Source organism: Anguilla rostrata, chromosome 1 (genome assembly GCF_018555375.3).
Source record: "Anguilla rostrata isolate EN2019 chromosome 1, ASM1855537v3, whole genome shotgun sequence".
In the NCBI taxonomy this organism is placed as follows: Eukaryota; Metazoa; Chordata; class Actinopteri; order Anguilliformes; family Anguillidae; genus Anguilla; species Anguilla rostrata.
Genome location: NC_057933.1, coordinates 8121061 through 8148329, shown reverse-complemented (window position 1 = coordinate 8148329; position 27269 = coordinate 8121061). Strand labels below are relative to the sequence as shown.

The window sequence follows — 27269 nt, the reverse complement described above, 5'->3', positions numbered from 1 at the left end:
TCACAGACATGCACACATACACACACACATACACAAAAAACACACTCACAGATATGCACACATGCACACACACACATGCACACACACTCACAGATGCGCACACATGCACACACACACATACACACACAAACACACACTCCCTATTGACGACTGTTAGATAGGTAGGTACCGAGGCCAGTTCTGAGATGAGCTGAAACCCACTCAAGTCCAGGAGCAGCTGATTAAATGTGCCCCCCCCCCTTGCCAAAATCAGTCTGTCAGAGCTTGTGAGAGATGCACACCCTCCCCCCACCCCCAGCCACGTTCCCCAAAGCTTACAGACCTTGTTTCTGTGCATCTGACCCAGAGACGGCCCTATTTAAAGAGCCCTGCCTTCCTGACAACTGACTCTCACATGTGTGTTGCGGATTACCAGCTCCTGTAGTTATCCCAGGGGTTAGTGAGCTGGGGGGGGGGGTGGTGGTATTGGGGCGGGGGCCAGCTGTCCTGATCCATCAGGGAAGTATTCTGACTATGCAGGAAGGCTCCCAGCCATCCACGGGGCGGGGAACAGGGGGCGTTGGTGGTGGTGGTGGGGGGTGTACAGTGTAACTATTTGGCAACTGTGACTGCTGGAGAAAGAGGGTGGGGCTACAGTAAAACCACAGTATCACATGGCTCTGTGGACTGCGAGGTAGGTGAGAGTCAAGGTGAGTGCTGCTGTTCCACTGGAATCCTCGCTCAGATTTAGCACCATTACGCACTCTGCCTCACATTGCGTTCCCATGAAGATGTTTCCAAGTTTTTTTATTATTATTATTTTTTTCCCCTCATTTTTTTTTCCATTACATCGCGCAGCATCATTCGCAGGTCAGACCCTGCGCTGCTACCTCCTCCTCCTCCTCCATCGATTCGGCAGAGAAACACACACACACTCACACACACACTCACACACACACACACAAACAAACGTGAGCGTCTCGTCTGAAACGCAGCCTGCCAGCTACCACTTCTGTCCACTCTGCAGCCCCCCGCCCCACACACACCCGGCTGCACTTCCTGCACAGGGACAACCCTACCAACCGAAACCCCGCCTCCCTTGGGCATAAAACACTGATACAAGGCCCTGCTGGCCACAGTTAACACTGGACTCAACTCCACACAGATACCAGGACAAGCACCGCCCCCCCAGGACAGCTCCACATTTCTGAGGAATCTGTTGTTGAAAATGTCACCCCTTGCTTTACGTGGAATGCCCAACTGCAATGAGGGGCAGCTCACATCCTAACAGCAGCACACTGAGTTTGCTCCAGAACAGGCCCCAAAGCCAGCAGAGATCTCGCACCCTCCACCCCCATCCCCACACCCCCCCCCCCTCACCCATACGGTAAACGATGCGCCAAATGCATTCTGGGCTGCCATAATGGCATCGATCCGCGCGCGATGCGAGAGGGAGTGTAGGGCCGCGTTGGGAGGTAAGTGAATTAAACAGGGCACATCCTGTCTGGATTACAGCTACTGAAATGCAGTGTCCGGTAGGGGGGGGTTGGTGGGGGGGGGTGAGGAGGAATATGAATCCAATAAGATGCCTCTGCTCAGGTCTTGCTGTAGCGACGGTGGAGCCACTGCGTCTGTTTATAAGTGAAGGACGGTGCCTTCACACACCTTCAAGCATTAACCTGACACCCACAGGCACCTCTGGGAGGGGCCAGCTGGTGAGGTCCAGAGGTCAGACACCCTAACGACCGGCTCCAGACACAAATAAAGTGCACGAAACTCAAGTTACTCAGGAGAACTGCAGACATGGACAACACTGCCGAGCCCAGAAGCCACCAGCCAGATCTCAGCAAGAGATACGCACACTGTAGCGACTGCCCACCCCCCCACCCCATAACTGCACGCCCCCGGCTCCTCACCTGCGAGGGCTTTGATGCGGGAGCGCTCGAACAGTCGGACGGAGCTGTTGTCGTTGTCCAGCTCCTCGTCCGGGAGCTCGAACCTGGTGTTGACGTGGCTGTACTGCTGCGTGATTTCCGCGTGGTCGAAGTCCGTGGTGGAGGTCATGGCTGCTGCTGGGCGGAGCTGCTGGCCGGTGGTCTTCTGGGCGGGGTCTTGTGGGCGGAGTCTTTGGGTGGGGTCTTTGGGGCGGAGTCTTTGGGGCAGGGTCTTGTGGGCGGAGTCTTTGGGGCGGGGTCTTCTAGGTGGGGTCTTCTGGTTCGCAGCGGGGTACGGTGGAGGGAGGGGTGGATGGGTGAATTTCAAAAACAAACACACTTGGAGGGGTTGTGGGGGGGGGGCGGGGGGCTCTGAAACAACACAGACCAAAACAAAATCACCGGGATTATGATTCTGATTCAAGGACATTCACCTGATGGAATCATTCACTTCACACCTCTGTGTAGACGACAGAACATGATTTATTTTCTGACTTGTTAGTTTATTTGACAGGGACAACGCACACTAATAACATTTCTGTAAATGTGCCAGAGCTAGTCAGGGAGGCCTATTTTCATCTGGGATACATGTCATTTTTTGTTTAGCCAACCTTTTATGTAGTTAACATTTGTGTTTAGGCAACTTGCACATTTCTGTAACCTCAAGAGTTAGTCGGTATACAGGAAGCATCCACAAAGTGAAAAGTATAGCACGCGTAGGGGTAGAGCTGGGGGAGCAGTCACTCACAAAAGGCACCACAGAACAGGCCTAAAATACAGCAGAGATCACGCTCCCCTCCGCCTCCCCCTTCCCCCCCCACCCCCGCCCCATCTCTTATTCCTGCACAAAACACACACAGCAGCCACACAGGGGGCCAGTGCTTAGAACTGAAGCACCGCACTGCGTGAACCTCGGCACTGCAATCACTGTGTCAAGGTTGTGGGTTGGCATAGTTACCCTGGCCTGTGTTACACTGTCGCCATCACGCACACCGTCAGCCTGGACTACATCACTGTCACACACCAGGCTCACGTGGTTACCCCTGTCCTGGGCTGGGGAGGACAGCGTCCGCTAAACTAACCAGCTGTGATGTAACTTATGACTGTACTGTACAGCACGGGACGGTAAAAGCGCACGAAAAATACACAGTGAAGATAAGTGGGGCTCTGTCAGCCATAACACAGCGTGACCCTTTTTTTTGTTTTTACTGCCCGATTCCTTCCCCCATCATGCCTCAGGCTCCTAATGGCGAGCCCGCCGTCTGAGTGAAACGTATCAGAGCGTCACTCAGCTCAGGGTAGGAATGTGCACAGCATGCGCTTGTGTGTGATGGCGGGTGGAGGTGTCTGTCAGAGTGCCGTATGTGTTTGCACATAATGGCGGTGTACAGTATGTGTTTGTGTGCAATGGCAGTGTACAGTATGTTTTTGACTGTATTGGCGGGTAAAGTCGATACAGTATGTGCTTGTGTGTAATGATGGTGTACAGTATGTGTTTGTGTGTAATGATGGTGTACAGTATGTGCTTGTGTGTAATGATGGTGTACAGTATGTATTTGTGTGTAATGGCAGTGTACAGTATGTGTTTGACTGTAATGGTGGGTAAAGTCAATACAGTATGTGTTTGTGTGTAATGATGGTGTACAGTATGTGCTTGTGTATAATGGTGGTGTACAGTATGTGCTTGCGTGTAATGGCGGTGTACAGTATGTGTTTGAGTGTAATGATGGTGTACAGTATGTGTTTGACTGTATTGGCGGGTAAAATCAATACAGTATGTGTTTGTGTATAATGGCGGTGTACAGTATGTGTTTGTGTGTAATGATGGTGTACAGTATGTGCTTGCGTGTAATGGCGGGTGGAGGTTTCAGTGTCAGAGTGTGCCGTGTGCATATGCTTGTGTATAATGGCGGGTGGAGGTTTCAGTGTCAGAGTGTGCCGTGTGCATATGCTTGCGTGTAATGGCGGGTGGGGACTCGGGGCTGTGATAGCTCTATCATTCCGTGGCCTGTTACTGTGGAGCTGTCTTATCAGTCCTGCACAGGCACAGGACAGGACAACCCCCGTCTTCCCCTGAGCGAGTACGGCTAGCTTTAGCAGCACAACCCCCGTCTCCCCCTATGGGGCGACATAGCTCAGGAGGTAAGACCGATTGTCTGGCAGTCGGAGGGTTGCCGGTTCAAACCCTGCCCTGGGCGTGTCGAAGTGTCCTTGAGCAAGACACCTAACCCCTAACTGCTCTGGCGAATGAGAGGCATCAATTGTAAAGCGCTTTGGATAAAATCGCTATATAAATGCAGTCCATTTACCATTTGAGTGAGTACGGCTAGCTTTAGCAGGAAACTCCTTCCCTCCAACACATGGGCTTAACTGTGAGTGTTTGGCCCATTCAAAAATAAATAAATAGTAACAACAACAAAAAAAAGTCTGCAGAATAAAATGTTCAGCATAAATCAACTCAATGTCACAAAGACATTTAGCTCCTAATAGAGTACATAAGATTCCTGGACTTTGTTTATTAACTTTATTTAACATCTGAACTTCTTGCGGATTTAATTTTGAACAGAGGTTACTGAAAGCTTGCCTTTGCGAGAGAGACACAATTCATTGAAACAGAAAAAAAAAACAACCGAAGGGATCCGAAGAACAACAACCTTTTATACTACAGTATTAATTTCCTCCTCAGATGCTCTTATCCAGAACAATCTGCAAAATATCTCAGCGGGAGTTCACAAAAATAGCTCAAATAACTGGAAATAAACAAAAGAGCTCCAACAAGTGCATTTGTTCTTTTAATAGCGGAAGATAAACAGCACTCCAGCTGTAGAATCTAAATGTGATACCAATGCTAGCGCTGTAATACCCTGTGCTAACAGCTCCCCTTCTGCATGGACTCAAGAGGTGGCATCTCTGTGCCTGAGTGGAGAATTTTCAAACCGGTTCCCATGGAGACCAACCGACGAAAAAAAAATATATAAATCTCTCCGGCGCTAATTTAGGATCTGTGCTCTCATTACATAACAGTGTCTGTCTTTGGCTGTCAGAGAAACAAAACCGTGGCTCGATTATCCCATCTCCCCCTGGGACCCGTCTGCCATTGTCCCAGTTATAGAGCTTTCCTCAAGTCTCTTGACAGGTGTATAATTTTACATTTGCGATTTCACAACACTGATGTACCTCCCTCTGAGGGTTCGGTATGGACAAAGCAAAGAGACAGTGGTGGTGGTGGGGGGGGGCGCATCTGACATAGTGGTTCCCAACCTCAGCCCTGGGCCCCCCCCCTGTATATGCTGGTTGTGCAGTTGCAATCCCAGAATTTTAACAAGCTGTTTATTTTTCTTAATTAGGTGCTTTTCATGTTCAGAAGGATTGTTTACCCTCTTAAGCCACATTATGTCAATAATAGCTATGCATACCATGAAGAATACAAATCCCATGCTCATATTGTGCTTGTTGTGTTATATTGCAAGTAATTGCATAAAAAAGAATAAATAGGCTCCTAAATAGTTTGTTGAACACATGTGTTTCATTTATTTCATAATTTTTCCCTAAATATATTAACACAATGCAGGTATGCTGGTTATCACTTGCTTTGTCTTTGAATTCTTTAATATCTACCAAAATATTAGTATTAGGAGCCTGTTGATCCATGTCTGTCTTTAATTTGATCAGTTAAACATTTTTACTACCTCTTTAAATTAAATTGTTTGCAATACAACACAAATGTGAAAATGGGAATTTTATTTTTCATAGTGCACACAGCTATTTCTGACATAATGTGCCTTAGGAGGGTAAATAATCCCTCTAATCACGAAAAGCACCTAATTAAGAAATATTTACAGCAGGGTAAATTCTGGGATTGCTATTGTCGTTGGAAAGAAAGCCAGCGAGCATAGGGGGGCCCAGGGACCGAGGCGCGGAAGCACTGCTCTGGCATGCGACTGTAACAGTCACCCCCGTCTCCTTCTGTATCAGCACAGCGCAGGGGGGTCATTATCAGGAACTGACGCACTCCCCCTCCCGACTCCACCCACCAGTGGGAATCCCCTTATCACCTCACACAAAACCTGGCGGAGCCCCGTACACATCCCAGGCACTTACACACACTTATACACACACACACACACTTACACACACACACACACACACACACATACACACACTTACACACACACACACACACACACACACACACACACACACTTACACACACACACACACACTTACACACACACACACACACACACACACACTTATACACACACTTACACACACACACGCATATGCACAAGCACATGTAGTTACACACACTTACACACACACACACACAGTTACACACACAAGTACTCATACACACTTACACACATACAGACACATACACTTACACACACTTACACACGCATACACACTTACACATATGCTTACACACACAAACACAAGCACTAACACACACACGACTCACCACACTCCACATGACCCCAATCACCCCGCCTCCACCCCCCCCCCACACCCCACCCCACACCCCACCACACCCACTGCTGAGCTGGGCCAAGTGTTCAGGCAGATGTTCAGCTCTTGTGTTTCAGGACAGAAAGGCGCTGAGAAGCACCGTCTCTCTGTATTCACTGCAGATAGGGCTATCTCTGCCCAACGCTGGTTTCCCTGCACAAAACAGCACAGCACAGCCCCCCACCCCCTCTCCCCATTACTCTTCTATCACAACAAGAGACAGGACTGGTTCCCATCAACAGCAATTCAACCAGCAGACCAAAGCCATCCTTCCCTAAAGACATACAAACAGGACCCTATTTTTCTTTTAAAGAGGAAACGCACAACACGATTGCTTGCTTCAAGTTTCTCGGACAAAAGGTTGGGTTGACCAAATGGAAAACGGTGATCCGTCTGTCATCTGAATCATCTGAAGTTTTAAACAGACAAGGAAGAAAAACCAGACGCTCTTGCAGACTTGAGTAAACGATCCCTGCACTAATTCACTGTCATTCATGTAAACTATTGTCTTGAAGCAAAAAAAAAAAAAAAAAACCAATGGTAGTACATTTTCCGATAAACAAACCAAAGAGGGGAGCCATGGTTACCAGAGCACTACTGCAGCTAGTTTCACTGGCAGTGGTGGAGGTGGGTAATCCTTCCTCAGTTCATACACAGCTGCCATGTTTAAGCCTCGTGAAATAATATTATCCTTAATTACGGATGTCCTTCCTGTCCGCCCCTGTCTATTGCGGCTTTGGGAGGTAATAAAAACAGGGCCATTAATATCCATTCATTTCAATATTGTTTTTTTATTTATATTTGACAAGTAGCACAAACACCTGTCGAATTCCCTGGAAAGCCGGTGCTGTTAAGCTCTCCAGGAACACATCTTACTGTGTCACTGCATTAAAAATAGATCAAACAGAACATAGACCCCACAATTGGGGCTGTGGCATAACCGGATTTTGGGTCTGGTTCCCGGGTCGGGTGCTGCCGTTGTACCCTTCAGCAAGGCACTTAAACTGTTTCAGCAAATATTCAGCTGTAAAAATGGATTGTATATAAACAAATGTAAGCTGTGCAAATTTCCCTGGATGAAGAATGCCTGCTAACTGTAAGTGTAATGTAATATTATTAATAAATCATGTTACTTATTGATATTATTATTAATAAATGAACAACAATAGATAGTCAACATCCTCAGTAAATCACAGTGGATTCATCGCCTGTTTTGGAAAACTTTCATCATGTTTACTGTGGACACATTTTTTTCATTCACCTTGTGCGGGTACAAAAAAAAACCCCACCAAAACAAACTGCCACGACTTAGCAGAACACCGTGATCTTACAACATCCTTTTAGACTGGAATGCGCTTATGTCACATTTGTTAAAGTTTGTACAACCTGATTCTGGAGTCAGAGGGCTACTTTTTCTACTTTTTCCACACAGTAAAATTTCCTGTATTCATTCAACTCTGACAGACCAGAGCAGGACCATATGTACTCTGCAAGAGTTTATTTAACACTGGTCATTTCTCTGTGTAGGAAGGAGCAGGGGACATTTTTTTTTAGAAGGACTGCAGGGGATGACGGAGTGTAGCACAGTGGGTAAGGAACTGGGCTTGTAACCGAAAGGTCGCAGGTTCGATTCCCGGGTAAGGACACTGCCGTTGTACCCTTGAGCAAGGTATTTAACCTGCATTGCTTCAGTATATATCCAGCTGTAAAATGGATACAATGTAAAATGCTATGTAAAAAGTTGTGTAAGTCGCTCTGGATAAGAGCGTCTGCTAAATGCCTGTAATGTAATGTAATAGATGAGACTCTCAAGTTGGGTGTGGCCAATTTCTCATGAATGAGGTGTACACCATCTTAAAGGGCACAGACTGGTTTAGAAGGCTGGAGCAGTCCTTTTGAAACTTTCAGGGGCACTGTAGTGGTGAGAATTAAACTAAATCAAGCTGAGAGCCTTTTTGAGTGAGCTCAAATATGTCTCCCGATGGACAATTTTTTTTTTTTTTAATTTAGGATTGGAATACGGAATACACAGAATCTGATCACAAAACGTCCCGACAAAATATAAATACTCAGCGATGCCAGCTTGAAAGCTGCTTGAGAGAATTCTGGGATGTGACATTTGTTTTAGTAGAAATGTTGCCAGTTTGGAAAACCAAATATGGAAAGAACACAATCCTGGCACTGACATTCGAGCCATGTCATTTTGTGTCACTATACTACATGCAAGTCTGTTCACTTTCCTTATACATCCCTTATATCCCATATCACTTATATATAAATATAGAATACATCATTATATATATATATATATATATATATATATATATATTGCACAAGAGATGATAATCAATGGTCACTACTGCAGACAGTGGGATGCTTTATGAAAATTGCCTTATCCTCCTGAAAGACTAAAAGATGTAGAGATGTCTGTGGAGAGGCCAGGCTAACATCCATCTTAGGTTATGTACGTATCAAAGATGTTTTCCCATTGAGATTAAAACCCTGTCCTCGTGCACTGGGTGCGGTCTCAGAACATGCAAGATGCATTTCAGTGCAAAGGAAGCAAGGTCCCCATAAAAATGTACAATCAGCAATTACTGATCACGTTTCAATAGCCATACTTAAATTACTGAAGCGCTTCACTGAAAACACCAATCAAGCATAAGCAGACTATTCATTTTACTGTATGCATAGGGCCATCGTGGAAATGATATCAGAACAAGGCCAGAGTTCCAGAGGTCCAGAGATGTGTCGCATGCTTCCCTTATTTGCCCATTCCAGTCTGCACAAGCGCGAAGGACTCGCAGCTGTTTGAGTCTCGAGCGCAAGTCACGTGTTCTCAAAACTGTCTTACGGCTACGCGTGCACTTGAGTATACATTCAACGCAAGAATCATATTACTTATTTAATTTCTCCCTCGTTCTTCGACTTTGTTCTTATATATTACCATAAAGGCGCTTTTAAATCGTATTTAATCGCTAATTAATGAAAGGATGCCAAAAGTTAAGTCATTAACCAAATAGGATTAAACACTAAGCAATAAACCACAACAACGCAAATTAAGGAACAAGTAGTTTTTAAACAGGAAAGCGCTTGTCTGAAAGATGAAAGTCCTAGTTGAAGCTGAAGTCCTAGCATCGTGCAACAGGTGGCAATTGCGTTGGGTTACGAATTACATTATAACCTAAATATGACTATAAAAAGATAATATACAACAACCAATTCTGAAGTCTGCTGATTAAGCATGCGCTGTGCCCTTAAAGAGCCAGTCAACTAAATCTCAAATTCTACGTGGATGAAACATAAAAGTACGTCTAAAAATGACTGAGAGTAAAACCGAAAACAGACAGCTTCCGTAGGTCTGCCAGGGGAAAAGCAAGTTATCTTCTACAGTTAATCTGGATTTACCTTATTTCAAGATACTGACAATAACTAATTTCAGAACTAATTTCAGAAAACTATTGAAACCACCACTATTGGCATAAATAATTACTTCACGAAAACTTATTTCTTCTTTTTGGAATGTTATTCGTAGGCTAATACAAATAGAACAAAATATGCAGGAACTACCTAAGGTACTGTTAACAAAGCATTAACAGAGCGTTGTCTTGGAAAATGTCATTGCAATTCTATATCCACTTGTAAGAACTTCCTATTAAAACTCCACGATCCGACAAAAAACTTACCTGCAAATTGTAACGAGTTCCTTCAAAATTCGGGTTTCAGTGATGTTTGCTTTTTCGCAGGGCGTTCTTTGAATTCCGCTTATTTATTTGCCAGCTCTAATTCCACAAGGACCGGCGTGGTCCGGGTCAGGGTCGTGGACACAGCACGTTAGGACTGAACACCGAGAGGGGCTGGGGAGCGGGACTGGAAGGAGACAGAGTGAGAGCGAATCGCCGCGCGCAGCACTCATTCCAGTCAACGGCCGTTTGACCCACCCAGCGCGTTAAAAATAAAGTACGTGCAGCTCGCTCAAAGTTTTACTGCGCAGGGAGCAGGCATTCCTTTCAAGAGGCAGTGACTTTAAATGGCAGGCACACTTTGAGCGCCCCCACCGTTCCCCTCCCACTGCCCCTTGAACTGACACCCCCGCCCCTCTCCAAAATGCCATCTCCGTTTCCCTCGCACCCATTCTTCATATCAACAAGGGAATGCAATCCCGACGACTAGAGTCGAAGCGAATTGACAAATTTAACTTCCCCTTCTCAGTGTCGGCCACGTAATGATTTATTGCCACAAACCCAAGAACCCACCTGACAGTAGCCGCAGTCCATACTATGCCAGTTAAGCCTAGCAGTCATGAATTCAGTGGTTAAAATTACATTCTAAGCAAGTGTCGCGAGAAAGTAAGTAAATAAATAAATAACAGCTCAGCTGCAGAACATAATAAACACAGAACAGCAAGCTAATATTAAAATATATGCTTCAGCAGTGAAAATAATGAACTCAAGGTATTGTAATAAAATATGATATTAAATTAATACATATTTTATAAACTATGTATAGCAACCACTATAACACATGTACTACTTAATCCTATGAGGAATTGCATTGTATACAAATCCACTAATTTTTTAGCACACAATGAGCAAGATGTCCATAATAACCACACATAGATCATCACGCATAGATCGAAGCATACTCTGAATAGTTAGGCTATAGAGTAAAAAAAAAAAAGAAAATTTACCAAACATTTTAATATGGCGGCTGTACCTGACCATCATAATATACCGAGTGGTTATAAAGGTCAGCGTGTGTGCAGACACGTGGTTGCCAAGTGTGCACTTTTTTCACGGACGCGCTCATGTCACAATGGGAACAAAATACCACGGAAGAAATGCATTGACAATAACTCAACAAAAACAAAAGAACTTCTGCCACAAGACTGCGGATAAAATGACATTTGGGATGCTGAAGGCAATAAGCCCAGTGACCAGAGTCCACGGAAATTCTGGTGTGCTCTGAATTAGCAGCATATAATTCTCTGCATTGCTGATCCATTCTCCCACCCTCCACTTGGGACCGACAGCGGCGGAGACGCACAACACTGCCCCGAATGCAAAGAAATCCAGAAGTAATACTTAGTAAGAGTATACATATAAATCATGGGCTAAATAAGCCAATAAAACAGGTAGCATGTAGTTTTTAAAGCAGTTGAGCAGTTGTTAATATTCCTTAGCCACCAGAGGGCAGCGCTTTGAAAGAAATGCCTCCAACTTACCTGCCAGTTATATTACAACGTGTAATTGTGCCTGGAGTTGCACCAGAATTCTTAAAATCGTCAGCATGAAATAAGAGGATACAAATCCAAAGGTAACACTGAGATGACTCAAAGGTTTTCATACGTCACAGTGCAACGATCACATGACCCACAGTCGTTTGAATGTCTCATCTCCATCCGTCTCCTCAGGGGTCTTGTTGCTAAGTAGCATCAAGTCTCTCAAGTACAACTTAACTTGTGTACCTGCTCGGGCGCAAATCTCCACAGACACCCATTTCAGTGTGGAACAACAATGCAAAACAGTTTGCAGGCAGTATTTTAAGTGCTATTCAGTTTCCAGGTCACTACAGCGTACACTAGATATCGTGCGCCAAGCAAGCAGATAAATCAATCTTTCTGGGAACATGTACAGAAAAAAACATCTAGATTTGAACATAAAATGTATTATGACTATTTCAAATGCATCTCTGAAACTATATACAATATAACTATAGACTTTATTTGCCTTGTGTGCTGGCTGTTAGGGGAGATTTACAGCCAGTTTATAAAACAGTAACATGTACATTCATTACGAAGCAAAAATATGATGCACGAGCGGTTCACATATGGCCGCGAGGACAGTGTAACTTAGCCTTTCTTGCCCGCAAGTTAGCTCGCTAGATTTTCCAAGCAGACCAACTACTCAGCAAAACGTCCAGCGTTAAATCATTTAAATATGCCCTGTCACAATTCATTTGCGAAAACTGCAATATTAAACTGTATGTTATCTAACAAAATTTTAATTTCAAATCACACCCAACAATATGTTCATAAATTGTAAAGATTCCACGTGAATGTATGCTGCCTTGTACTGTACGCTTATCATCTGAATGCTTCAATGCCATATTTAAATCCATTTGGACCCGAGGCACCTGTTGCTACAAAATAAATAAATAAATAAATAAATAAATAAATAAATAAATAAATAAATCCTGAAATAGAGATGATTTAAACTATGAAAAGTAATATTCGGTTTTTATTATAAACATATTTTGTTCAGCAAGACAACATATTTTCTGATACATACATAATAACAAAGTGCCATGTTTCAAAATCATATTAAATGTTTTGTTCGATATGCAGACATGGAGCTTTACTTGGACAGTTCATTAAAAGTAATATGAAACTGAAAGCCTTCAGGTTATTAATATCATCAATCACTCATATCATATGAACGCGTATCATATGAAAGGTCACACACTTGACAAGAAACATACATGGCATTCCCAGTAAATCTTCCCATTAAATGTTACATAAATTTAGGAAAATACATTTATGCTCTTAAATAAATTTAGTACAAAAAATTGGACGATTTAAAAATATTGATGATAAAACCTTTGGAATACAATATTTTCCAAAAAAAAAACCAAAAAAAAAAAAAAAACACGGAAAAACTCCAAATCAACTAAAAAAATTTTTTTTTTAAAAAGATAAATAATTCTGTTTTGTCAATGAAAACATTATTTTACACACACTGATATAATTAGACATATTTATAAAAAATAATTACGAAAATAAAATGTACATCCTTCATGTGACCCCCCCCTGTAACCCCGTCCCCCTGCAGAGCTGGACCAAGCAGGCCTGCTTGCTTAATGCTCCACCACCTTTACAGAGCAGAATGAGAACAAACCACGTTAGCTTAGCTCCCCACTGTAACTGATGCGTGCCTACTTACTGTACAAGCAAGCTTAATTGAGTATTCAAGCTGTATAGCATACCTGCAAAAATGCTAAATCAGGTATGCAAGCAAGCTTAACTGAGTACGCAAGGTGTACAGCATAGCTACAAAAATGCTAAATCAGGTGTACAAGCAAGCTTAACTGACTATGCAAGGTGTATAGCATAGCTACAAAAATGCTAAATCAGGGGACAAAGACGGGAGCATATTAACTTAAAATACATCAAAATAACTCAAATGTAAAAAATACAATAAAAAAGTCAAGCTACTGCAGTGCCGAGCATTAAGTCCTTCTTATGTTCGGAACCAATTTTGTTGGTATTCAACACTGCCAATCGTGAAGCACCAATTCTGCAAACCATGTGACAGCATGCGCTACTGCTCCGATTGCGCTGTTATGCAGTGAGGAACGTAATGGCGCCATTTTGGCTCAATCTCTGGACAGCCACGTACCACCTCTGACAGTGGGAGAAGGGGGAAGTGGTTCCTTCATTTGTGGTTCCTGTAAGAACCACTGTGTTCAAACTCAGTGCTAGAGGACAGGGACCCCTGAGCATCCGCATGCACTATAAATCCATAATTTTGTCTACTGTGCAATGTACATATTATATTATGCTTATAATGCTTGGGGGAGAACCCATAAATTAATAACTGTGCAAAGGTAAGAATTTGGAATTTGAAACAGCTAAACTAGAGGTGAAAGCTGGTCTCCATATTTTTTTAACAAGTCACCCTGCTTCTGTGCAATGAAATAACATTTGTACTCCATACCAGAGTGGTCCGCTTGCGCAATGTGAGAGACAAAATATAATTTTCCTTACAGTTAATCCTATTTCTTACACCCCCTAAATTGTATTTAGTTAGCTGCCCGGATTGCAGCGAGCACCCATCCCTGCTGATTGAAAGATAATGTTTAGCTTAGTTCTCATCTTAAATGAGCAATAAAAAAATACTAAAAAACACAAAATGCTCGGATGCTACCGAGCGTTCCCCAGCACTACCTCAGAAACTGCGCCAAACTGATGTATTACACTGAGGAAGACTCCATGGCCATGCACGACAAAATTAGAGGAAACAGCAAGATGTGACCAAGCTCTGCAGTGCTCCAATACTACACACGTGAAAGCACACTTATTCGATTGCGATTACTAAAAACTGCAAAAATGCTCCTCGAACAATGGACAGAGAATAGCTTAACAAGATATTTACCCGTACACACTCGCACAGGTACACACTCACACACGCACACACACATTACATTATGTGCCTGTATGCAGTGAAGGCCTGCTTCAAGCTTTAAACAATAGTAAAGGCCGACGAACACTGCTATTGGACTGGACTGCCCTGAAAGTTTAACTGACTACTGAGTCAGACTGAAGTGAACTGCATTATATATCCAAATGAAATACTGCTGTGCAGAGATTTCCTCTGACGCTACATTCATTAGACCCATCAGACCCTTCCTCTCTCTGCACCGTTAGTGATGTGCAGTAGAGATAGGGTCGTGAGCAACGATGGAGGTGCAAAGCCTCCTGCTGGTCTTGACCAGACTTGGCAAGACATTTTTGGCAAAAAAAATAAAATTTAAATCTGCTGCTACACTACTCTTTGGGATTTTACTTTCAGTTAAAAAAAACAAACAAAACAAAACAAGCAAAAAAAATCACAACAAAACAGCTTCATCTTCACAATACAAAACTTAAAAATTATAAAACTGCCTGATATTTTGTAGTATAAATATCAACATATCAACAGTGCTCTCATTTTCACATAAACTCATGACAGAAAAAAAAGCAAACAAAATGTAATAAGGTGCAAATATTAGTGAAGCTCCAACTCCAATTCAGGCTTAGCTTAAGTGCTCATTGTGACGCATCTGCTCCATGTTTTCAGAGCGATAGGAAAGTGTCCAGCTCAGCGATTACCGCTGCTTGTTTCCTGGCAACCACGCTCAAGATTCTTTGTGGGAGTGCAGGAGTCCCTAAGTCCACCTGTAGGGGGACAGAGAGCAAGTGAGGCCAGAAGATTGGAGGTTTTGAGATGAACGGACATGGAGAAATAAAGAGAAAAGAAAAAATGAAAGTGACACTGTTAAAAGCTCACTATTAAAAAAAGGTTACAGCCTCAACAGAACGCTAATTCAATGGCTGGCCTTCCGAGATTACAAGGGCAGAAGAAGAGAACATACAACAGGGGAAAAAGGAGACCCGGGCCTCACCTGCAGCAGGTATATGACCCTGATGACCTCTCGACCCTGGCGAAGCGCTGGCTGCAGGACCCAGGCACTGGGGAGCAGCTCCCCCCGGACGGCTTCGATACTGGGGCGTGGGAGAGACTCCTCAAACACCGAGCGCATGGCCAGCACCCATTCACCCTGCTGAGAGTGGGAGGGAGTGGGAGGGAGAGAGAAGGAGAAGGGGGGAAAAATAACGATTATAACCATTTTTACTTCTCTGAAGTCCATTTCAGTGCTCTGTGGAGCTGTACCTGCCCACGGCACAGGTGGATGCATGATGGCGGACAGGACCAGGCTGACCTGCTTGGACTCTGTGCTGATGCAGCAGAAGTCTCTTGGCTGGCTGAGGTGGCAGGCCGAGGTGTCAGTCAACAGGTACACTGGCGGATAAAAGATAGAAAGGCCCAGGTAAGAGGAGAACGAGGTTCGGTGGCTACACCATGTTCTGCAGAACTTGAGCCGGTAGGAAACTCACCCAACTGTGTGCTGTCATCCAGCGGCCGGGTCCAGGCGGAGCGGACCGACTCGTTGTACAGGTGGGCTTTGGAGTGGTCCCGGATCATGCACCACAGGCTGGGCAAGGGCCTTTCCAGCTCCACAGCCCCGAGAAAGCCATACACGGAGGGGCTGGAGGAAGGCTTGTAGAAGGCCTGTACCCCTCGCTCTGTTCCCTGGTACCTGCAATGTGAGAGGGGAACGACTAGGGCTGAGAAAGATGGATCCACAAGGTAACCACTGCCTGCCTGCTGAGCAAGTCCCAGTGTTAATAAAACCAAAACCCAACTGACCTCCATCCACTGGAAGCCCTCCCCTCCAGCAGGTTCCCCAGGTCTCCTGCTGCAGCTGAGCGCACCTGCGCACAGGTAAGGCATAGGGTCACGTACACTCGGGAATATTTTTTAAATGTTTTTTTTTTTAAACAGTTCTTTGTCCAAACTTTTAAAAAGATCTAATCAAATGTGGTGGCCCTATAGTTAAAAACAGGCAGTAATGAATGCTTATATAGACATGCTTGGGGCTGCCACAAGCTCTCTGCGGGTTGTGGCAGGTACCTCAGCAATGGCGCAGTCATGAGTGTATTTGGCGATGTCCCGGTAGGAGGTGGATATGGAGAAAGCTGAGCTGTGAGACAATGTGCGATGGTGTCCACATGGGGAGGGCAGCTGGGAGTCAGTCCCAGAGACTGGAACCTCCAAACGCACATCTGGTGTGAGAGCAGAGAATACAGACCCTCAGACAGAAGCTATGACATCTAACAGAGAAGATCACACCAGGTTCACCTGGGTTCTACACAAAGAGACATGCTGCGCAGAATGATGAATAGTGTGGTTTTGGTACTGCAGGTTACGCCTTACCCTGGACTGACAGCCAGGGACGCTGAAGTTCAAAATTCTGTGAGGCGCGTATGGGAGGACGACCTCTGACCTTCAAACCTCCATCTTCTGGGCACCCAGGGACCTGACCAAGACAGAGAGAGAGAGAGAAGGCAGGAGATTAAATGGGGGGAAGATGTTTTTAGAGCCCAGCAAGATGAGCAAGTTTGGATAAATTAAGCGGTTGCTATATATCCATACACTGCATGCACGCTTAATTGAGGTTGTAGTATACGGTATTCCAAAAAACCTACCTGCAGAACCTGTGCAGAATTGGCACCTTCTTTTAGAAGGGCAGTGTTGCTGCTGTTGTAGCCAGAGGTAGGCCCTGAAGACAAGCTGAGGCTTGACCCAGTGCAGAGGGTGCTGCTACTGACGCGGGTACGTGAACGGAGGTCATCCTGGGTGAGCAGGGAACAGAGACGGATTAGGCTAACTGACAAGAGCGTATTTATTTTACCAACCATTTTACTCGGGATGGGTGACCTTCCACTGACCTTCACAGCTCGGGACAGGGCCTGCTGCTGCAGCCGTCTCTTCTCCTGCTCGGTCCTCTCACGGAGCCTGTCCCTGGCGCGCGCGATCTCCGTCCGGGCCTCCTCGCGGGCGCGGCCGTAGTCCCGCAGCATCAGCTCGATCTCCGAGGGCCACTGGCCTGCCTGCTTTGGGGGTTCCGGAACTCTGGGAGGAAACCAAGAATCCGCTGTGATCGTTAAACTACGAAACAGGGAAATCCGCTATCGACAGCAACAAATAGTGAATAACTTCAGCGCAATCAAACTGAAATTTTCCATCTCAAGTGATATTTTGAAGGGGTTCCTAAAAAATGCACTGAAGTGCCATGGATGTAGATTTGGATGTATATCATTGAACGAGGAGTGTCATACCTGGTGCTCTCCACCACCTCCTGCCGGAGTTGCTGCAGGTACTCCCTGCGTCGGCTGGGCAATTCAGGCCCCCTGGTGGGCGTTTCTGCCCCTTGGACCTGGGAGGTGAGGTGCTTGCTGGGACTCAGGCTGCGTGCCCGTCGGCAAGTTTGGAGGCGTGCCTCCCTCTCCTGGCGTAATCCTTCGATGCTCCTCCTGTGTCTGTACAGAGGGGCGTGGAGTAGTTAATTATTAAATGTTCATTAAGGATCACTTAAGGAACTAACATATAGACATATTGCTTATTATTATACATTTGTCAACCAGGTAATTTTCCTTACTACAAAAAAAAAAGAGTGATAAAGGGGGTGTATACATACTGGTCATACAGTTGCTGTTTTGTAGGTACGCCACGGGGCTCCTCTTTGGAGTTGGTCTTCAGCAACTTCAGTAGTGCATCGGTTTCCCCAAGGCCATAATGCAGCTTGGCCTCGGTCAGCTCCACGGTCAGTTGGTGCGGGTTCATGTCCAGCCGGACGGCAGCCATCACTTGCTCCCGCTCCTTACGAAGCATCTCGATCTCTTTTGTCCTTCTGCTTTTGGGGGTCATCACCTCTGCATCACCTGACCCCTGGCTTTCTGAGCTGCTCTGGTGCGCACAGCTGCTTTTCTCTTTCACCCTGTTGCTACGCTTCGAGACTGACTGAACCACGCCACTACTGGCGATTGATGGAGGATGATAGCTGACACCCGACCAGTTGGTGAACTTGTTGTGCATTGGCAGATCCTCAGGGACCCTCCGGTGTTCCTTCTGGCTGACATTCAGGAGAGGATTAATGTTGATGAGGATGTCCGTGTTGCATTCACTTGGTGCTAATGATACTGCATCATCTTCCTGAAGCTGGACAGTGGCCTCACTGATATTTGAAGGTTCAGAAGGGCCATTCCAGCACCTGCCAACATCATCAAACGTTCTATGGTAGTTTTCCAGAGCAGATGCGCTGTAGCTCAGCTGTTTATCTAGGCTGGACAATAGAGACTTCTCGTTTGAAGGCTCTTGTCTGTCTTGTCTGCAACCAAGATGCGGACACTCATCTTGTTTCCCAGGCTTTACTAAGGAAACTTGACTCAGAAAAGGGGCCCCATCACTTAAATATGGAGGAAGAGTGGCCCATCTAGGACTCTGGTTAGGTGATTGGTTACTTGAAGGTTTCGAAACCTTAGCAGTTTGCTGCTTAGCTATATCCATAAAATTTCTTGAGATCTTCAGACTCACAGAGCACCTCTCCACTGTTTGGTAACTATGCTCACTGAGATCACTCACATTTTCAGGAGTGAAACAGCCAATGGATCCATTTGAAGTTAGTCGACTTAGCTTTCCAGAGTGATCACAAGTTTGTTGGCTCTGCTCTTCCCTGTTTGCATGCTTAGATAGAAGTCCCTTTTCTGCTTGGTCATGTAAACTTCTCCAAGGGGCAGACTGGACCTCATGTTGCTCCCAAACTGATTCTTGCATCTCAACCTTTTGATGGTTCACCAGGCACTGAGCGGATTTACTCCTGCCTAACTGGGTACCTGTCCCAGACTCTACTGTAAGTATGGGCGAGGAAGCACGGTCAATGAAACACACTTGTTTGGGACACGTTTTCTGGTGAGCACTAAGACATTGAGACCCATCCCTCAAGGAGGTCTGGTTTCCCTGGCTGGCTGCATTTGAGGAACTGCTGCTGACCCTCGAGATTCCAATGTTGGTAGAGAACACCTGTTCAGGTATGTGCCTGGGAGACAATTTGAGGGAACTGTCATGATTAGAGCAGCTGTAACACTGCACATTTGTCACTAAGGAAGGTGTGGAGGCCCGAACTGTCTGAGAAGCAGATTCCATTGAGGCGTGAGTCCACTCAGCTCCACCAGAGTTATTTTGCCAGAGATTGGGCATACTCTGCATCTTTTCACCTGTCCTTCCATACTTTGCTCTGTCCTGCACATTAAGTATAATATCCTCCTGATCTTGTGATACACTAAGCACATCTGAACCAATTACTTTCACAATCACGTTGACTTCATGAGGTTTCTCAATTATTTGTTTTTTAGTGATGTCCCTGTAACCTCCAAGCACAGGAAACCCTTCAGTTTGGATCCCAATGTCCACAACGGTTTGGGTTGAACAATCCCTCTTTCCAGATCCAGCGAAAAGTGGATGTGCCACAACATTACCGTGCCGATCAGTTTTGGGAAGGGATTCTTGGGCTCTGATGCACTGTATGTTCCCCAGCAGATCAGATGTATTGTAGATCAACTCGGAGAGATGAAGGGACATATTCTGAAGGCTTGCCCACGTGGTAGGCACTCCAGTTCCAGTGGTATCCATCCTGGTCATTGGTACCTGGGTACTACTCCGCTTGTGACGATTCTTCTTTTTCTGCCTGCTATCCACTATCGTTGTCTGTGTACTTTGGTCACAGGCTAACATGGAATAGTCTTTGAGTGGACCAGCTACAGACTCCTGCTCAGAGGAGTAAACTAACATTATTTCATCCACTTGACCTGAGCAGTTGCCAAGATCACCAGAGACAACATTTCTGTAAGAATCACACCTTCTTGGGTTCTGTACACTGTCTGGGTAGGACATGTAGTGGCACGATTGGAGCTCTGAAGAGTCCTGCTCCTTGAAATCTTCAAAACTGCTGGAGAGTTCTTTCTTGTTAGCATAGGCACTCAGATGAGATTGAAAGGGGGAGTTTTGATCGTTTAATCCATTATCAACGCTGTGACACCTGGTGACTTGGCTTTTATGATCGTCCAGCAGAGATCCTTTGCAGGAGATGTCAGTGGCACTTCCAAAAACCTGGTTTTTATAGGTCCCTTTGGTCGACTCTGTCTCCTGCCAAGAATGGAAAAAGGGGTTGATATCACTGGAAGCAAAGTGCATTGCTGCATCCTTTTTAGGCAATGTCTGACTCTCTTGTTGCAGGACCTTCTCTTGCTTAGCAACACTTAGCTCATGCTGCTTAAGGCAAGGTTTTAATGTTTCATGGGAGCCCTTTTTTAAGCTTTTAGGTCCACATGTACTAGTTTCACTGTGGGGAATTGACTTTTTTTCCACATGCGACACTATATGAGGCTTTAGTGGCCTCATGTTGGAGTGAGTTTGCCTCTGGCACCTGCTACCTCCATTTCTGGGTTTATCATCAAGTTCATTACTAGTCTTAGTTACTGCAGATGTTACGCCTTGGCCTTTGGTGAAACCACTGCATACCTTACGGCTGTTAACAAGCGTATCTAGCTTTAAAGGTGTTTGAGCTTCAGACCTACTTTGTATCCTGCCAGGATACACTCTAGATATAGTCTTTTCTTCTGGAGATGAGTCCAGCATAGACTCAGTTGATGACGTGGATGGTGCCCTTGGATTCACCCTTCTAAACCGCTTTTGCTTCCCCCTTTGGTGATCAGCATTACTTACAGCATTATTGCTACACTGTGGGTGTCCTGTGTAATCAGACTTTAACATCTCTCTGTCTCCAAAACCATTAACTCTCGACTCTAAACAGTGGCCGTCCTGTTTCATTTGAGATGGTGAATGAGATGAAACGGAGGCATCACTGTTTTTGAATTCAAGTCCTACATTTACAAGGCAACTGGTCTCTGTTACGGTTGTTTCTTTGATTCCTTCAAGTAACAGCTTCTTTATGATTTCAGTATTTTCATGTTGTGCATAGCTTGGGCTGGACGATTCTCTTTTAGCTACTTGGAAGCTGTGTGCTATCTCTTGTGACTCATTGGTTTGGCGTGTGGAAGTACAGTTCTCACTACACTGGGTTTTAGACCCTTTTTCAACTTGATCATCAATGGGTTCCAAACAGTTTTCTGAAGAGGATGGACTGAAATTCTTGGTTACATTACAAATGGATGAAGCACCTTTGATTCTGTTAGATTGACTGTTTCTCAAATGTTGTGATAAACTGTCGGATTGTATCTCAGGGGACGATTTAACGGGTGCTGAGCCAATCTTCTCAGTTGGCTTTGCAATTTCCTCAAAACTTGCCTGCTGAAAACAAGGAACTCCATCAGATTCACACACATTGCTGTTGTAGTGGGCACCATATGTTGTGACAACATTAGTGGACTTCATATCAGGAATTTCAGTCATGACCTTGTATTGATGACGTGCCTCATATTCAAGGAAAAAGTCTTTAGCAGAACACAAATAGCCTTCGAGATCATTTCGGAGAGGATGCTCACAGTCGGCCTTTGGCTCCACAGTGTTCAATGTGCATGTTGCATTGATTTTGTCTTCATGCTCTGAATTAGAGCTGGAAAATTTACTTGACGTGTCAGAGTTCAGTTTTTGTTCCACCTTAACAATAAAATCGGGAACTCCAGCTCGGGGTTTAAGGATTTCTTCCAGTTTGTCCTGGGAGGCATGCTCAACTGAACCAGTCCATCGGGACATCCGTACGTCAAAGTAATCCTCACTGCCCAATCCATGAAGTTCACTGTGGTTTGTTTCAGGACAGGATTGTCTCGGCTGTGCACTGGCCTCAAAGCCTTCTGAAGGCGGGAAAACTATATTTCCTTTCTCTTCCCTCATCTGAGACACAAACCCCACTGTGGGTGAGGGACAAACATTTTCTAAATAATTTCCATCTGGTTGCAGGGCAGGCATACTGATGTGTGCTAGGCTAACTTCTCTAAGCTTCTCTATATTACTCCTTGATTTATAATCGTGAGAGTCATCAGAAAGATATGGAGAAGAACATATTTTACTTCCTTTAGTCTTCTGCTCCACTACTTGTTTGCTGTTGATGTCTGCCCTTTCATCCTTCCCTGGAATTGCAGTTAAGTCCCTCCTAAACGCAAAGGACTGATCTATACTTGTTGCACCTTCAGTTTTGTATCCAGGGGTATTAATGGTTATAGGATCTTTAGTTCCATTACTTTCCAAGATCCTTTCTTCTACCATAATTTCATCTCGGTTGGGGTTTGCTGCAGGAGAAACGTTCTCTCTCAGTTGGTTGTTCGGTGTATCTGTTATACATGTACAATCATCAATGCTTGTCGCTTTTGATGAGTTAGGACGCATTTGTCTGGAGTCTTTTAGCTCAAGGTTCATAGGTGAACTGCCAAAGGCTATCATTTGAGCATCTCCATGTTCTACTGTTGCAGGTTCAACAGAATTTGAGCTGATTTTACCACTGCTGCCAATCTGAACATAATTTATTTTGTCAAATGACTGGACATTTATGTCTTTGCCTCTCATCTTCTGGCCCTCATAGCTTGAAGTTCCATTCTTCTCTGAGGGACTTGATTCCATTGCTTTGGGTAACAACACTGTACAATTCTTGGAAAGTAATGTAAGGGCGTTAGCACTGTGCTGTTCAGGATCAAAGTTAGCTATATCCGCCCTGACACAGTCATCCTGGAGGGGTTTGATCTCGATGAAAGGTGGAAGTACTGGGGACATTGAGCTCTCAGAAAAAAGTGCTCCAGAATTCCGGAGATGGTCTCTGAGGTCCTTTACTTCCGAGGCATCACTCATCTCAGAAAGACTTGAAAGATTTCCCTGAACATGAGGTCTGATGACCCTGGATAAGGCACATGGGTTTGATTCCTCAAATTCATCTTTATCCCAGTGCACATTCAACAACATAAATGCACTGGACTCTTCATCACCAGCACCTACATCTTCCCGACCTTCTTTCAAAGATGCCTTCATGTGCTTTTGCACGACTTTAGAGATCTCCTGGTCAATTGGACTACGTTCGTTTTCTCTACTCTTTTCTTCTGCATAAGTTTCCAGGCCTTTATTTGTTGCTTGAAAACAATTTGTTTTATCACAGATCTCAGCCACATTATTTTGGCTTGTAGACAACCCTAAGTCCTTATCGGCTAGTGCGCTCTTTTCTGTGTAACAAAGAAAAGATGAACTGTTTGATAAATCAAACGTTGCAGGAGATTTTTTAAACTCGGCCTCTCTGGTGTGGTTACAGTCACATTCCTCGTTATTGGTCATACTCCCCTCGGAGTCCCCAGGTGCAGCTGTAGTTATATTCTTTTCTGCTGTACATATTTTCTTTGGGATTCTGGGCAGTTTCTCTTTGCCTCTATGCATTCCGAGTTTTTCTATTTTTCTTGAATCATTTCCTCTACCAGACACCTTGAATGATTCATATGTGGTAGGTATGGCACTGTGGATTACACCTTTCTTTAAGTGCACAGCCATTTTTTCAGGCTTGTATTGCTTATTCATCTTTTTCTCTAAACAGTCTTTGGTCTCTTCAGTTTCACAGTCCTCCCACTCTTCCTCATCAAATGTCTCTTCATGACCCTTTGATTTGTCCAGATCCATTTCACAAGACATACTGTCAACAACTTCAAAATCCACCTTCTCATTCACTGCTTCTCCTTCAACTTTGGAAATGGTCAATACTTTGGCTTCTTCCACATCTATAGAGGGGTTATGGATTTCAAAAGATTCACTTTGAGCCACTCTGAAAGGTTCCTTCTCTTTGGATTCAGAGAATACTCCATTTTTCTTTTCGCCCTCAACAATTTCTCCTGAATCAATGGAATATCTATTATTTCTTGACATGGTCGCGATTTGCTCCTTCCCACTATGATCAGTACTTGAAGAGTGTTTGTTTGTACTCATCTTTAAGACATTCTCTGGGATATAGCTGATCACAGCCTCCTTCACTTGACAAATTTCCTGAGAAGCTGTCTGAGAATGCAAAATAGTAGTGCACACAGAAATGTTTTGATTACTTTCTAATTGAAAATGATCTGTTTTGCAGACTATTCCAGAAGTTATCAGACTGTCACTGTTCATTATGCTCTGGCCTTCAGCTTTTATTCCATTCTGCATATCTTTTCTGTCCTGGCAATCAACATGCTGCAATGGGTTTGACAATTCTGAAATGTCGGCCTTGACGGTCTGAATTTTTATCTTATCCGAGGTATTTTTAGTATCAGGATGGTCATTTTGATGTGTGCAACCCACTGCTGATTCCTCCATGAAGCTCACTTGAACCAATTCACTACAGGGGAGTCTCATACTATGTACGATTGATCCTTCATTAAAGTTACTTTGAGGTTCTGGGGGACAAGATGAGGGTGTGCCTTCTTCATCAATCCTGCATGATGTGTTCATATCAAATTCTGAAAGGTTTACTGACAGAAGTTCAGCAGTACCAACATCACCATTTGCAAGAAACAGATTTTCGATTATGTTTTCACCTTGTACTGTGCATTCAGAAGAAGAGTGGTCATCTTTCGATGAAACGTCTGTGACATTGCTGTTTATCTCTTCTACCATAGATGAGGCAGATTCACTTGCACCCACTTGAAGCTGTTCTGACATAGATCTAATCATCAGTTTCTCAGACTTAAGTGATGACACAGGCTCATTGTCTGGTTCGAGATTTTGGCATACTATGGTTGGGGTTGGAGGACTTTTACAAGCAGAGAAAGAAATAGCTTCAGTTTTGCAAAGACTTCCATCAAAGGGCATATTTTCAGTTTGATTGTTCCCACATCTTTTGGGACAGTCGGATGTTTCCATACTTGCAGTTGCTTCTCCCTCATTTCCCTTGCCTGATAGGTTCATTGAGCATCCTTCAAAATGGCTGACTTCTGAGAATATGGGCCCTGGAACAGGCTCTGTAATGGTGTCCAGTGATGCTAGCATAGTCTCATCTCCAAGCATTATCGGTAACACAGAAGAGCTGGAGCTAGTCTCTGAATCCCAATATTTTTGTTGCTCTACAGTTGTTTTTTCACCTTCTGTGCAGTCGGTGTTGGACCAGTCTTGGCTTTCAGAGCTCCTCGGGCTATCTGAGAGGTCCATGCTACTTTGAGTGTTGCTACTGCCTTCTGCTGGATTGTACAGTGTCCGTTGGGTTGTGGCAGTTGAGGCTCTGCAAATTCTGGGACTGTCTGTTTCTGTGGAGGACCACGCATCGGTTGACACCAGCGAATTCTCTTGCTCTCTAATACTGGAAGCTGAAAATGGACGAGGAATGCCGTCGGTCACAAGAGGACCACCAGCTGACTCTTCACTGATCCGCATCTCTCTAGACACGACTGTCCACTTTGGTGGCCGAACAGCCTCCTTCACCGCTTCCGGTTTATGTGCTACATTTGGCTGGGACACAACACAGAGTCCCCAGTACGCCTCTGCTGGCATGTCATCAGAGGTGCAGGAATCAAGAGAGGAGAGCATATCCACGACTTCTTTGCCAGCTGACTGCCTGCTGAAGACCCTCCTCTCTTTGCCAGAAGGAATGCGGTGAAGAGTCGAGGCTAGTTGATGGCACGCCTCTGTCGACTTGGAAACGGTCCTCACAGTGGTGTTCTTCTTGCTGCTGTCCGTCACCAGGGAATCCTGGGACATCTGGCTGTCCACACTTTCGGCTTCACTCTTTCCATCGCATTCGCTCATTTCGGAGTCCTCTTGCTTCAGCTGCTCGGCCAGGGCTGTAGCATAGGCAGAAGAGAGGGAGTCCAGGGAGTACGAGCTGTCACAGTCTGAGGAACCATCTCCTTGCTCCTCCTGCATGTTCTCCGTCCAGCCTGCCAGCTTCCACTGCCTACTCGCGGGTTTTTCAGACGCCTTACCCAAGACCTCTGCACTGTTCCAGCGCCTTTGCCTCGTCTCTGTAGACGATGTCGGCCGCTTCAAGTCCTCACAAGACACCGCCATTTTTATCGAGTGTTCTTCCGCCACCTTTGTTTCCTTCAGCTCTGAATTTTCCTGCGACCTGTTTGCGGTCTTGCCGAGGGACTTGGTACCTCTGCAGTTAAATCCAGACGGGGGTTTTCGAAACACCCTCGACAGCGCAGTCCGGATTCCCGGGCCGACCGAACGGGAGAACGCTTTCCGGATTCTCTCCAGGCTCTTGTTACCCTGGGAGGGGCTTTTGACGCCCTTGGGCGCGTTAGGGCCACTGGACTTCACTGACATTGACACACTCTTTTTTGTGACTTTACTGCATTGCTCTGAAGCATCAATGCTTGATTGGGAAGCTTCCCCATGACTTCCAATAGATCCATTTTTTGAGAGTGAAGATCTCCTTTCTGCCCCGTTCATTACAACAGGAACATGCCTCATGGATGCATTCAGCCTTTCTGGAAAGCTTGTCTGACAGTCCAAACTTCGGCTAAATTCTGAGGGCATGGTGTTGGCTCGACTTCTTGTCCTCCTGGATGGAAGACACTCATCTGACACCCATTTTCGAGGGTCTGAAGACCTCCAAAATGCCGGGGAAAATTCTGATGACTTGTTTCTTCTAAGAAAATGACTGTGGAAAAACAGCAGATGAATGAATAAATAAGAAAAAAGTTGAAGAAGTTTTAATAACTGAAGGATACACACAGCTAACCATTTACAAAGATTTCAGCACGAGTTCAAGTGCATTTCCATGTACTTT

At 44.9% G+C, this 27269-nt stretch overlaps 2 protein-coding genes across 3 annotated transcripts in view; both read right to left on the bottom strand.

The window, feature by feature from the left end:
• The window catches only part of sptb (spectrin, beta, erythrocytic), a 33119-nt gene extending 30834 nt beyond the window's left edge, over window positions 1–2285 (bottom strand). For both annotated transcript variants that reach the window (XM_064311427.1, XM_064311272.1), the window contains exon 1: window positions 1896–2285. In XM_064311427.1, the coding sequence (XP_064167497.1) occupies window positions 1896–2043 (148 nt within the window). In that variant the 5' untranslated portion in view covers window positions 2044–2285. The remainder of the gene's footprint in view (window positions 1–1895) is intronic.
• Window positions 2286–12632: 10347 nt separating this feature from the next.
• stard9 (StAR-related lipid transfer (START) domain containing 9) overlaps window positions 12633–27269 on the bottom strand; it is a 46960-nt gene continuing 32323 nt past the window's right edge. Inside the window, exons 21-31 of the mRNA XM_064307992.1 lie at window positions 18222–27140; window positions 17863–18063; window positions 17473–17656; window positions 17230–17376; window positions 16958–17060; window positions 16655–16806; window positions 16391–16455; window positions 16078–16280; window positions 15903–15982; window positions 15585–15743; window positions 12633–15357 (exon numbers count right to left, since the gene is read on the bottom strand). Coding sequence (XP_064164062.1) covers window positions 15256–15357; window positions 15585–15743; window positions 15903–15982; window positions 16078–16280; window positions 16391–16455; window positions 16655–16806; window positions 16958–17060; window positions 17230–17376; window positions 17473–17656; window positions 17863–18063; window positions 18222–27140 — 10315 coding nt within the window. The 3' untranslated portion in view covers window positions 12633–15255. The remainder of the gene's footprint in view (window positions 15358–15584; window positions 15744–15902; window positions 15983–16077; window positions 16281–16390; window positions 16456–16654; window positions 16807–16957; window positions 17061–17229; window positions 17377–17472; window positions 17657–17862; window positions 18064–18221; window positions 27141–27269) is intronic.